Here is a 14,278-nt window from a genome sequence, read left to right as displayed (position 1 = left end):
TTGTGCTGTATAATGACAATACACTTTAATCTAATGTTTGGAGGATACGGTGTTCAAAGTAATGAAATGCAGTACATTCAACTTTCATATATTAACTGTGAATGTCTGTAAACATGTAAATATTGTTTTATATGTTGCCCCATGTCATGTATAATGTATAGTGTGTTCTCTTGCAAACTAATAATAGTGGGGTAATTGATAATCAACATTATATCTTTTCAAATGAAATATCAATTCACAAATTCCAAAAATCTATTTTCTTTTAGTTTTCAGTGCTGTGATATGGTTCACTTCCTCAGGTCAATTGAACTATGAATTATTAGCTAATTAAATCCTACAGATTGGCAAGATTAGCTAAGAAAGACACAAACAATATACAAGCTTTGTAACACAAAAGTTAATAAGGTTAATCTAGAATCGAATCGAATTGCCCAGATAATTGTGATGAACAGAACATCTATTTTGTGCATGTGTACCTGGGAAGGTAGTCCAGCAGGGTCTTAAGCTCCTGACACACAATGTTGACCATGCCGCTCTTCACAGCGTTATAGGACACATCAATGAGGAAGATGAAGGCAGGAGGCTGAGGCAGCTTATTGTTCTGTCAGAGAAGACGAGACAAGTCACACCATCTATTCCACAGGCCAAATATACTGTTATGAACTAATCCCTTCCCTCTCCGAGCTACTGAGAACAAGGTTCAGTCAAACCAATTGACCTATCTCAAACCCTGCCCTCTTTTCTTCATCCTCCAATCACAACTGTTGTTGTAATTGGAGGATCAAGAAAAGAGTGGGTTTGAAATAGGTCAATTGAAGTGATTTAGGGGGAATGTGAGGATAGAGAGAATGAAAGATGACTGAGCAACACTGCCAAGCTGCTCCACTGACTCCAGAGCCAAGCAATTCCAATCATTAGACTGGGGGTTGCGCAGAGCATTAGCAGACCTAACTGGCCCCGTCTGTGCCAGCTTTCATGGGAGGGAGGGACTGGTTGTTTAATAATGAACACATTCCCCACAGCCTGCACACAGAATCAATTATGCGGTGTCCAGAAGCTCCAGTTTCTGGGTGTCACAGACCTCGGGCTTACCTTACAGTAGTCCACAGTGGCCATGAACTCATAGCTGCCAAGCGAGAGCTCTGGACGGTCATAGCAGTCAACCCTCTTCCCAGTGTGGTCCAGATGCTGGAAATAATGGGGAGGCACTGCAACGAGACGGAGAGGGATGTCAATACGGACTCTCCGGGACAAGTCCTGTTGTTTTTCACCCCTCCATGTAATATTCAGGAGGTTGGCTAGTTTGTCTTAACTCATTCCCTGCCAACGACGAGTTTGGGGAACATGGGGAATCAGCCTGAGAAAGCCAAAGTGCAATACCGGCCGCATCCAGCTAGACGGCGCTATCAAGCACCCTTTGTAACCTTGTATCTTGGCCTGTGGAACGGCCAAATGTCTCGGGTTTCATTTTTCCTTGTCGGGCAAGGCGGACGGTTCTCCTGGTTCCATTGAAGCGCGTCAAATATCCCTGATGCATATGTTGTGGTGGATTATTCCATGGACCAAATAGACATTGGATGTACCAGAGGGCGATCAAACAATTGGAATATTATTTTTGGAATACTTCCGATCACAGGTAAGGTCGATTTGACGTACATTTTTGCTTGATCCTGCAATGCTTTTATACCGATCGGGCATTTTTAGTGTTCAATACGAATGCCGTTACTGACAATCAAATAATCAGAAACGACCCGCCCCCCCTTTCATGCATTCAATACCTATGATATAGATTTGATTTCGGAATAATAGCGTGTACAGGCAAGAAACGGCAACGTCTATAGTGGAATTGACGTATACGGCTATAACTCAGCATTTCGGGAATTACCCTAGACTGCTCTAAAACCATACTTATATTCACCACGGTATAACACGGGAACGTATGGATGGAAAAATGTATTCTTTTTCACATGTTGAACGATAAGATAGGTGATGTCAAATGGGCCATAGTATTGTATCCATAGCTATAATATAGAATATAGTTATAGCTCTACAAACAAGGTGATGCATTCCTATCTTTTAAAGCGTGGCAGTGCTAGAGCAGGGCCCCGTCTAATTCCCGGCGGTCAATGAGTTAAGAGCAGTCTTAAGAACTAGAGCCTGACCGATGGATTTTTGAGGCTAATGCAGATATCTAAAAACGTTCCAATATCAGGGACTAAAAACATGGTGGGATATTTTACAGTTAAACAATTTACTAAATAATATATACATGTGTGTATGTTTGTTTGTATGTATGTATGTATGTATGTATGTATGTATGTATGTATGTATGTATGTATGTATGTATGTATGTGAAAATTACTTATAAGAAAGGCTAAAGTAAGCTATTTGTACTGCATGCAAAATAACTGCCCAGTTTGGGCCTAATTCTGAAAATGGGCACATTTCTTTTTTTCATTCATTCATTCTTTCACACAAAGGCATAATGGTTTAACTCATTCAGTACCAGCTATTAGTCTTGGCCTTGTAACTAACGTGCCAGGTTTCCATTACATATTTTCACTGTGCGTCACTATGTTTGGAGAGCTATATCTATATTCTATATTATAGCTATGGGGACAATACTATGGTAATTTGACAGTGACTTCTACTATAAGCGTTGGTGTTTCTTGCCTGGACACGCTACTATTTCCAAATCAAATGCATATAATAGGTATTATGTTTCATCATGAATGCATGAATGGGGGGGGGGGGGTCATTTCTGATGCTTTGATTGCCAGTAACGGCATTCGTTTTATACACTAAAAACACTGGTCAGCTGGATGGGATTGAAAACATTGTACGATCAAGCTGAAATTGACGTCAGATAGTCCTTACCTCTGATCAGGGGTATAACAAAATGAATATTCCAATTGTTTGATCGCCATCTGGTCCACGACATAACCCACCACAACACATGCATCGGGGGCATTTGACGCGCTTCAATGCGATCAAGCGATCCGCTCGACTCGCCTGACCCAGAAAACTGTGCCCGGAGGGATTTGAACGTAACACAGGGTAAGATATAAGGTTTCAAAGGGTGCTCGATACTGCCGTCTAGTAGGATGCAGCCGGTATTGCACTTTGGCGATCTCAGACTCATTTCCTATGGTAACACCGAGGTCCCTGGATGAATACAAATATCGAATAAAAGAATAAACAACCAAAACCCGAGATATCGCGGGTCTGGCAGCAAACACATGGCGAGTTAACCCGAGATATCTTGGGTCTGGCAATTAAAGAGTTAATATACATGGTTTTGGTGGAATTGCGTTGCTTGGGAACAGTATATTAGTTTATTGTGTTGCATTGTTTGCCAATATCAATAGCTGATGGGTGTTTACGAAACAGTCTATAGCCCTCACTAGGGCTGTCCCCGACTAAGGATTTGGATAGTCGACTATGATTGGCCAAAATTTGCCGTTAGTCGACTAAAAAAAATTAATAAAGGTATAATATTTTTTGTATTGTTTTTTTTTATCATTCCATTTGGGCTGTGGTGGTGCTTAATGTCTGAAGGAGTCGACTGAAGGCTTCTTGTCCTCTGCAAAAGCATGCAATTGGTCCACTGATGGATACATCTTGATATTTGTCTAGTCTAGTGTGTTCATTAGATGGGTGAAATCCTCTTTTAGTGCCTCTGTGCCTGTTTTCGTAGGCAGTTAGCCTCTGGTATGCGTGTCTATTAGCGTTAGAGGCCTCTTTTCTTTAGGTAAGAATGCTAAAAAATATATATAATAATAATAATTATAAAACTTTTTTTTTTATTCGACTAAGAGGTTGGCAGTCGACTACGGCTCCTTTCGACCGATTACTCGACTAATCGACTAATAGGGGTCAGCCCTAGCCCTCACACACACACACTGACCGTCTGTGACACAGCTGCAGAAGCCGCACTGGAAGCGCCGCCCTCCCTCTATGAACTGCATGTAGGGGCACATGTAGGCCTTACAGCGGTTACAGCGGATGGGGCCACCCTCGCCGTGGTCCACCAGGTACGGAGGGGTCTGAGATATTATTTGAATGAGGGGAAAAAACAAAGACATAGTCCCATGATTCTTTTAAGTGTCCATTGATGGATAAACCTCATGATCTAACATTACACATTCGGATAACTATATTTAACCTCTTAAGCCGATCGGCCCGGTACTGGGCCGAGATTAATTTCACGTCACAAATAGATCAGTACAGTCCATATTAAAGGAACATGCCTTTAGCTTTGGCAATTAGCTTATTTGCCATCTACCCTGGAGTTAGACAAGCAGTGTATTTCATGACTGTTGGGAACTAGGCTACACTGGCACACCTACTTCCAGTGAATGACTAAGCTAGGCTCAAAACCCACCTTTTCACCAAATTTGTAAATGACTTGCCTGATTTCCCCTTTTTTCTTCGCTTTCTTTCTTTCTCTCTTTCCTTTTGATTATTATTTTGTTGTTACGTTGTTCCCTGTCCCCCTCCCATAGCTGTTAAGCTCCTTGGGTCTCCTGAAAGGCGCTATATAAATGTAAGATATTATTATTATTATTATTATTAGGCTAACGGTGCGGCTGTTCCCTAAGCCTAATGCATGCACACAGAAGAAAAGGGTATGCATCTGCTTGTCTAACTGCAGGGTAGATGGCAAATAAGCTAATTTCCCAAAAGGTTGGCATGTTTCTTTAAGTGATGTTGTTTCTTTTTCAAACATAGCCAAGAGTAAAGACCCTAACCCCATCAAAACAGCAGTCAAAGTGTATATTTTCAGCACTACGTTTGTTTTAACAGATTTTAAGTGTTATTAGCTAAATATGAGCTTATAAAAATCTCTGTGCATTGCATCGGAAACCGGATGATTTAAACGCGAGGACATGACGCCGTCATGAAATCGTTGTAGTCCTAAGAAAGAGGCGACCCAGGGCAAAGTGGAGCAATCTTCCATTTACTTGGGTTTGTACTTTTAGGCAGTTACACTACCTCCACTCAGGTCTTTCCACTCGTGGAACGGCAGGTCTGTATAAATAGTTCACGAACGACACGCCTGTCGGGTGGGTGACATGTTGCTGGCACAACTTGGAAATGCGCAAACATGAACCGCCATTTCTAGTCCTTAACACAATGGCCGCCAACAGTCAACTCGTTATAGCCCGCCAATCGAATTCTGCCAACGAGTATACTCGTTATTTCTTTTATTCGCTATTTCCATTCATAATTCATCCTGCTGTGCTGTGGAAATGTGTGGCACTCTGTCTGAGATTGCAACGGTCCGATACCGCCGTCTGGTGGTATGCGGCCGGTGTTGCACTTACTTTCTGAAGGAAGTGTGACTGTGCGTCATTGAATGTCTTCCGGGCGGAGTTATCTTGTAACATGGATCAAGATACACACTCGATTGCATTGAATCGCCTTCGGGACGCCAGAATCATTATGCTTTTGGGGGTTATGGCGTGGGCCAAATGGACATACGATCTAGCAGATGGCAATCAAATAATTGGAATATTCTTTTTGCAGTCTCATCGGCCACAGGTAAGAGCAATCTAACGTTAATTTCAGCTTGGTTGTCCATTGCCATCAGAGCCATCGCTCTGATCAACGTATGCTGTTGTACTAACAAATGCCGTTATTGACAATCAATTAATCATAAACGACCCCCACCCGCCCCCTTTCGTGCATGCATGATGGAACATAATATACCGATCATATGCATTTAATTTTTTATTGTAGCGTGTATAGGGACAAAATGACAATGGATTAAGTATAATATGCGTTGCGGCCTATTACTAGCGTTCCAGGAATTATCCTAGACCAGGGGTTCCCAAACTTTTCAGGCCAGGGCCCAGAAAATAAGGCGTCAGAGAGCCGCGGCCCAATGCACATCGTCTGGCTTTTTTTTTTTTTTTTTTTTTGCCAGGTGACCGATTTTTTAAGCCAAATATCACTTCAATCCTATTAAGTTAGTTCAAGTTAGTTATTCATTTATATGTGCTATTTATGAGAGGGCTAACTTGTTGCAAAATAATAATGATAATAATAATAGCCTCATTAAAATACTATTGTTGCTTCGGTTGTTTTCAGCGTTTTATGTGCATAATCTGTTATTTAGTTTGAAATGTTCGTTGAAATAAGTAGATTTTTCATTTTTGTTTATTTATTAAGTTAATATAAAACCATATAGTCACATTTTAGAATACAATAGAATATAATTTTAGAATACAACTAGAAACACTGTCCTGGCCTGCTTCTAAGTTCAGTGGCCTGACAAAAAAAAAAAAAAAAAAAAAAAAAATTTTAAATCATCTCGCGGCCCACCCGTGGCTGCTCGCGGCCCACCTTTGGGTCGCGACCCCGACTTTGGGAACCACTGTCCTAGACCACTCTAAAACTATACTTATATTCACCACAGTATAAAACGACAATGTATGGATGGAAAAGATATTCCTTTTTCACATCTTGAACGATAGATACCCGATGTCAAATGGGCCATAGTATTGCATATATAGCTATAATATTTAAATAGTTATAGCCCTGCAAACAAGGTGAGTGACTCCCACCGTTTACAGTGATGGCGTCAGCTGCTAAGGATGAGGATAATAGCCGGCAGTCAATGTGTTAAATAACACCAAACTAGCTGCACTCCAATGCAACAAATTCACGGTACTAGCAGTGTTGTCTTCCTGTAACAACTCATGCTATTTAAGAGCGTGATCTCGGTTTCAGCGGCACCCCCGGTGGACGAATTTGGTGGTAACAATTCAAATCAGTTGAAACGTAATCGAGTCCATCCCTAAACCGCAGTCAATGTGTCTCTCACCTCGTCTGGTGGCAGCGTGGCGAGGGGCTTGATGACGGCAGCTAGCGGCACCTGGGACTGTTTGGCCATGTCAGACGTACAGGGTATGTTGTAGGCTGTACAGCGGATAAACCTGGGGCTGGCGTTCCCTGCACACACAAAACATAAATCATTTTATACCACCCTCTCTCAAGAAGCCTCCGTGACCCAATACCATCACATTGGCCAGGGTTATTTTCCCACATAAGGGCAGTTGATCAGACATTGTTTGACTGGCCATCTAAATCAGTGGAGACACAAACAAAACCATACTAGTAAGCCACATCTAGCCAAACATACATAAGGGAAACAAGTATTTTACCGGAAATTGACCTACCTTGATCTTTGACCTGGAACTTGGTAGTGACGAGAGGGGGAGCCTGACCTCTGACCCCTGTGGTGAAAGGCTCACTGCTCTTAGACTTGTCATCCTCGATCACCTGGATCTGAGTGGAAGAGGAAGATGGAGGAAAGGCAACGGTAAAGGCAACACAGTCGCAGTGCAGATACACAGACACATGGCTTCACACAACCCATTTTCCATGGATCAGACATCTTCACCCACACAGGAGAATGTGTTCAAATAACCCTACAAACAATGATATGTTAAAGACAATTAAAGATGCTGTAAGTGGTATTCTTTTCTGTTAAATAGCTCTACATTCTGACAGCCATCTCTGATATAGTGTGTTTGGTCAGTAACATGGGTATCCCAGTCCCTCCGCTCTGCAGTAAACACAATAAAATAATTCTGGTATCCCTTACCACTTCATCCAATCAGGAGAGAGAACGCTAGATATTTGTACTTATTTCAAGAAATATTTCCAAGCCAACTTTGCTTACTGGACTGGTAGATTATTGTACTTGTTTGTTTCACGCACATATTTGCTTATAACTAAGTTGTATTTCTTATTTTGGTCAGACCATTTTTGCAGTGTCGAGTTCTCTCTCCTGATTGGATGATGTGGCAACAGGATACTAGAACATTTATTTTCTGTTTACTCCAGAGCCGGAGGGACTGAGAGACCCATGTTACTGACCAAACAAACACTGTATATCAGTGATGGTTGTCAGAATGTAGAGCTACAATTTTAACATGTAGACCACTTATTTTAACAACTTACAGACCCTTAAAAAACAAATGGAGGTATGATGAATATTATACTAGTGTTTCTCTGGGTATAGTCGAATTGGCATCTGTGACCTCTCCATTTTTGTCAACATTCCATGCACTTCCTACATTAGGGGACACGTGCTTTTGAAATGGTATTGGGGAATCTCCTTTACCTGCAAACTCTTCGCCCACTTACCTGGGTTTGCAGCTGTTAAACCAGGGTTGTTTTGTCTGTGAAACAATAACCTAGCGAGCTACAGTGAACCATCACTGACCGAGATACAGTATAGGAGTTTTCACAATTCCAATACAAAATAGAGGTACATTTGGAGGATTAACCTCTTAACGTGCACTGGGTCGTATAAGACCAGTGGCTGCATTTTTCGCGGGACATATAAATTACTGTTCGAAAGATCTATTTGTTGCCGTTCGAACGCCACCTCACTCGACCAAATCCGTGCCTCGGTTCTCAAGTTACATGACGATATGTCAGGCGAGTGTCTTTTTACGCCTTTTCAGATGACCACCCCGGACTCCCGACGCTCAAGAACTGCCAATTATCCGCTGATGGCGAAAATGATTGGTCAGCGTTGTAGCCAATGAGTGTACCTTTCCAATGATACCCCACGTGGGGGGTGCGAATAAGGGATCTAGGTGAAAGTTGACAAGTGAAAACCAGAAGTGAATCACACTTCGAATGAACGGCCGTGGATGACGAAATGGATTTAGGATAGCTACCCGGATTTCTCTCAAAGACCCATTCCGTTACTCTATTTCATTAGCACTAAAAGTGAATTTCCTTTTTGCATTAGTAACTTCAGAATGTTATCTTTCAAAAGAGACCAAGCTTATGCATGTGATATAAGTATAAAACTAAGCTTAGCAAAAAAAGTATGCAGTCCTCAAGTTCAAGTAAAAGAAATGCCGACTTTTCTGGGTGCCTGTTAAAGAGGTAATGTTGAACCCCTAGTCCTATTCACTACATACCAAATTATGTTGTCAATCGCTAGAGTCCTTTCTCAGCAAAACCCATGGTGTTCTTCATACCCACAGCTCTGCCTAGTTAGCCACAAAACAAACTCAAAATCAATGGGACCATGCTGCAGCCTGTACAAGTGCTGAAAGAAGCGCTGACATCTACTCAAGAATAGAGCCTGAACGATACTGGATGTTTGAGGCCGATAACTGGGCGTAATACAATTCTCACATTTTAGCAAGGATCCCTCAAATTTTGTGTCGCGACAAAGATATGTACTGGAGGTCAAGGGACCCCTTTGAAAATAGTCAAGCCCATTTTTCCCGAATCCAAGCAATATCTACCCCCTTTTCTAATGAGCTATTTTGTATATTGTACAGGATTGTAACATTGTCTTATTGTATAGTATTTAATGTTTCTGTATAGTATTTTATGTTTCTCTTTTATTTACTTGTGTGATTTTATTACTGCACCTTACGTTTGAGTCCCAAATCTCGTATGCAAATATAATGACAATAAAGTACAATCTAATCTAATCTGTGATGGGCTAATATCGGCCATCTGATGTATCAGTCGGGTTCTACTCCACAATGCATCCAAAGCAGGTTTCAGAATTTACTTCTGGGCTTGTACAGATTGGAGCATGGCCCCATTGACTTTGCGTTACTTTTGTGGCTGTGAGTTTCCAATATGAAGAACAGCATGGATTGTGCTGAGAAAAGACTCATTATTGGTAAGTAGGACTTTGGCTAGGGGTAAAGTTTACAGGAAGTGGAAAATCCCCCACCCAAAATAAAATGTTCAAAGCCCAGTGTCCCCAGATGTTTAAAGCATATGGAATGTTTGAAAAAAATAGATGAGTCTCCAACATTAATTGTCAAGGGATCATATAAATGTATAGACAGTTTCAAAGTGACATTGATAACGTAAAAGGTTTATTTCCTGTTGCAATGTTTGCTTTATGCAATAACTGACAGGAAATACATTTGGGTCCAAACTGTTCCCTAGATAAGTATATAGACTGTTTTCACATTGCAACAAGAAATACACTTTGATGGGTCCTTTTAGAATGTTACTGTCACTTTGAAACCATCTATAGATCCAGGATACAATGTGATGACAACACTCAGAAAAGCAAAAATAAAGCACACCCCCCAACAAACACCTGGACAGCCGGGATTCCTCAGTGCATGCCATTTATGCTTGGAATTGTGAGTAAGTCAAGACAGACACTGCAGGCTGGCATGCAGGGCAGGGGGGAGGGGGAGAGAAAGGGGTGGGGGATGAGAGGGTTGAAATGGGTAGCAGTCTGAACACCCCAACGAACGACCAAACCCAGGGGCTAAGGCACCGTAGTCAAATTCCTTCAATTTAAGATGCCGACCAAAGTCATACAAACGGAGGGTAGTGGGGTTGAGATAGAGGGGTGGGCAGGGTTACAGCTCTGAGCTATAAATAGGCAAAGCAGAGGTATTCAAAATGTAGGACAAGAGTTTTAAGGACAGGGGCTGTTCAGGGTGACAGAGCCATTGATATATAATAGAACATGATCTTAGGGTGCGATCATCACACCTACAGTTTGTTTTGTTTGGTCTGGACCATGATGGAAAGGTTTATATATAAAAAATAATATTAGTTTGAATAGGTTCACACAGCCAAATTGCAAGCAAACCAGGGCAAGTCACAGGGATTCACAGGAAGGTCATTATTGGACAGTTTTTGGTCATGGTCATGTTCATCATAACATCTACTACTATGCACTCAACACTGAAGTTTCAACACTTTGATTACTTTGATTGTTACTCAGCTGAAAGAGTTGTACCCTTCCTGCTGACTTAAGTCGCTTTGGATAAAGCGTCAGCTAAATTACAAAATGTAACTGTAAATAACCAATAAGCTTTTTCATCAGCTGAGTTTCCACATTGCCACAGGGCAGCACACACTTTAACGGGACAGTTCACCGAAAAAAAAGAAAAATGTATATACATTCCCCCCCTTACCCGGAGTGCCATTTATTCATCCATAGTTTAGGTGTTGTTTGCCTAGTTTTGTATATCTGCCTTCAGTCCAATACAATGGGACTGAATAGGGGCGAAACTAGAGCCCGCCAAGCGCCATTTGCGGGCAGTTTTTACGTTTGGCGCCTCCCACTGAGAGGTCTGCCCGCCGTATGGCGGGCAATAATAGTCATGTGAAAACCGAAAATCATGATCCAATTCTTAGCGCAGTTCTCACTCGCTGTCTCAGCACAGACAAGCAGCGCACTGCTGCTCCTACCCCTCCCGCACCTGTTTCTGTATGCTGCATGTAAACAGAGGCTATTGCCTCGGACAGTCACCGTGATGTTAGTCTAGTCAGAGGGACCTCTGTGGGCTAATGTTAGCTACTGTTACAAAATGACCCAGTCAACTATTCACTTTTAGTTTAATACATGAGGCATTGTGTAACGTTATCCAGCCGGCTAGCTACTGATAGCTCCCGACATCAACAACTGCTCCAGCAAGTGTCCAGTGCATAATACCTCCGTTGGCTAGGTAGCTCATGTTAGCCCACGTTAGCTCACTAGTCACTACGAAATGTCCCAGTAAACTAAATAGTTCAGAGGCGTTGTCCCAACGCCATCCAGCAGTAGCTACAGATAGCTTCTGACATCAATGTCCTACAACATGCGTATTTGAGCCCCTGGCTTACATCGCATGAGGGCTGCTGAATAGGGACTAGGTGCAGCGCAGGAGAATCCTTTCATGCTGAATGTAGAGTTTAGGTCTAGCTGCAGCGCCGGAGAATCCTTGCTGGAGCTGGAGGCCACTCGAGTATACTCACAGACAGTGGAGCTGTTTGCAGACAGCGAGGTGGCGATGTCTCGCAGATAATACAACTACAAGTATGATTATATAATATATATATTTTATTAAAAAAGAATTATATATAAAATAATAATTATTATTTTTTTAATAAAAAAAAAGTTGGCAGGTAAGAAATATGCTTGGCGGGTAGATTCTTCCCATCTACCCGCCACTGGCCGGTGAGTCAAAAAGTTAATTTCGTGCCCTGTTTGTGGAGTTCAAAGCGCCAAAGAAACACATTGAAAAAATCGAAAGCAATGTCTCTTTCCAGAAAACATGACCTCGATACTCAAGATAGTCCACAGACCTTGTTGTGAGCCGTTTCATGCAGGAACTATTTTCAACCTAAGTACACCCCCCATAACATCACATCACTACATAGAGAACCTTACTGTTGCCATCATGTTTTAACATCACCACATCACTACATAGAGAGCACCTTACTGTCGTCATCATGTTTTAACATCACCACATCACTACATAGAGCACCTTACTGTCGTCATCATGTTTTAACTTCATCACATCACTACATAGAGCACCTTACTGTCGTCATCATGTTTTAACTTCACCACATCACTACATAGAGCACCTTACTGTCGTCATCATGTTTTAACTTCACCACATCACTATATAGAACACCTTACGGTCGTCATCATGTTTTAACATCACCACATCACTATATAGAACACCTTACTGTCGTCATCATGTTTTGACTTTCAGCAGCATCGCTCTACTGTTCCTCGAGACAATTGATATTTTTGTCAGAAATCCAAGCATAGGTAACTGCATCTGCCATCAGACCTCAAAATCTGTCTCCTTTCACCCTCAAAACCATGTTTTGGGGTAGTTTCCTGTAATTGGTTAAACTAACCGCACCCTGGTTTGCTTGGAAGAGACCGGCTCGTGTTTTCAGGCGTCCTCTGAGTTCAAATGGCATTTTTTCACTAAAGGAAACCACTCCAAGGTTTAAAACAAGCTAGGTGTGAACATGCCCCTTTAGAACATGATGGCATTGCCATCACCGCCCCTCCATCAACATGTTGAACACCACCGTCTTTACGAGGTTAGTAGCTCTATTGACAAGCTTTGTGTGCATATAGAGGAGTCTCAATGAAGGCTGGTGGAGGGAAAACACACAGCTGCTGCAGAAATACAGTATAAAATGACCCCGTCTCTCCTTTCAAATCCTCCAGTTGACGAGTGATTGGTGCTGCTACCACTGGTCGCCAATAAGATCAGCACCTTGACCTGACAGGTTAACAGTGATAGTAATGATAGTAATGTGTTTTATTGGCAACCAGTGGTAGCAGCACCGAGCGTTCATCAAGCTTTCCCAGAAAACCACAGAAGAAGGTGCCATTGGAGTATTTGAAAGGAGACTTCGGAGAGAAGAGGGTAATGTTATACTGTATTTCAGCAGCGGCTTGTGTTTTCACCCCACCAGCCGTCATCGAGACTCTGAGCTTTCTGTTGATCCCTTTGAAAACACAATGCGAACTTGCAATAATTAGTTAGGACAAGTTTTGACTTAATCCTCAGAATCTGTGGCGGTTCATTATAGATCTGTATATACAAACAAAGCTTGTCAATAGAGCCAGGAGGTTAGAGGCTAATGTTAGGTGGTGTGAGGGTGTGCAAGCTAAAAGGTTAGAGCAACAGAGAGGAGAGGGACAGGGCAAAGCAAGAGGCAGGCACACAGGAGACTTACTGGGCTGGGGATAGCGTCTGGGTCTATTCTATGTCTTGATTTCTGCACAGCCGGCAGGTCAGACGCTTGCTTTATATTCAAAACAGAGTTTGTCCAGCAAAATGCGCAAAAAAAATTGAAAAAGAAAAATACAAAAAAGAGTGAAAGATAAAAAATAAAAAAAGGGGGGGGGGGGGCAGAGTGTGAGAAGAGAAGACTCAGCAGGATTATTCTGAGTGGCAGGCAGCCTGTTGATATGTTCCCGATTAGAATTGATCAGTAGCATTGATTATAGATTAGTGATTACTGCAGGCTATATCACAGGTACAAGCAAATAAGCCTGATATAGCCTGTCTGATGCACATGCTAAGTCGTTCTACATTTTCAAAAAGACTACTTGAAGAGAAGAGATAATTTCAGTTAGACTGCCGTGATGCATGCAAAGAATACTCATCACATTTTCAAACATTAACACAGACACACCTAAACAACAACAACAACAACAACAACAACAACAACAACAACAACAACAAGTAACATCATAAACCACTGTATCTCAAGATGTGTTTATTAAATCAGGGCCATAGACAGACGCTGTGTATGTTGTTGTCATATCAGCTTATGGCTGGGGGAGGTGTGACTGCGTCTTACCGGGCTGGGGATGGAGTCTGGATCAAGTCTCTTCTGTGCTTGGGGAGCAGGTGCCGGGGCTGGTGCTTGGGCTCCGTAGTTGGGCTGCGCAGGATACGGGCCTGCATAGCCAGGCTGGGGGCCTCGTACTTGCCCGAAAGCACCTGGAGAAGAATAC

General features: G+C 42.2%; 1 protein-coding gene across 2 annotated transcripts in view; it reads right to left on the bottom strand.

The window, feature by feature from the left end:
• The window catches only part of sec24c (SEC24 homolog C, COPII coat complex component), a 63,415-nt gene that overhangs the window by 28,907 nt on the left and 20,230 nt on the right, over positions 1 to 14,278 (bottom strand). For both annotated transcript variants that reach the window (XM_084323787.1, XM_084323788.1), the window contains 6 exons: positions 14,122 to 14,264; positions 7,185 to 7,293; positions 6,830 to 6,957; positions 3,908 to 4,046; positions 1,093 to 1,208; positions 477 to 601 (listed from right to left, as the gene is read on the bottom strand). In XM_084323787.1, the coding sequence (XP_084179913.1) occupies positions 477 to 601; positions 1,093 to 1,208; positions 3,908 to 4,046; positions 6,830 to 6,957; positions 7,185 to 7,293; positions 14,122 to 14,264 (760 nt within the window). The remainder of the gene's footprint in view (positions 1 to 476; positions 602 to 1,092; positions 1,209 to 3,907; positions 4,047 to 6,829; positions 6,958 to 7,184; positions 7,294 to 14,121; positions 14,265 to 14,278) is intronic.

This window comes from Notolepis coatsorum, assembly GCF_963971535.1.
Source record: "Notolepis coatsorum genome assembly, chromosome: 10".
NCBI lineage: Eukaryota > Metazoa > Chordata > Actinopteri > Aulopiformes > Paralepididae > Notolepis > Notolepis coatsorum.
Note: the sequence above shows the minus strand (reverse complement) of the source record. Positions and strands in the feature narration are given on the sequence as shown.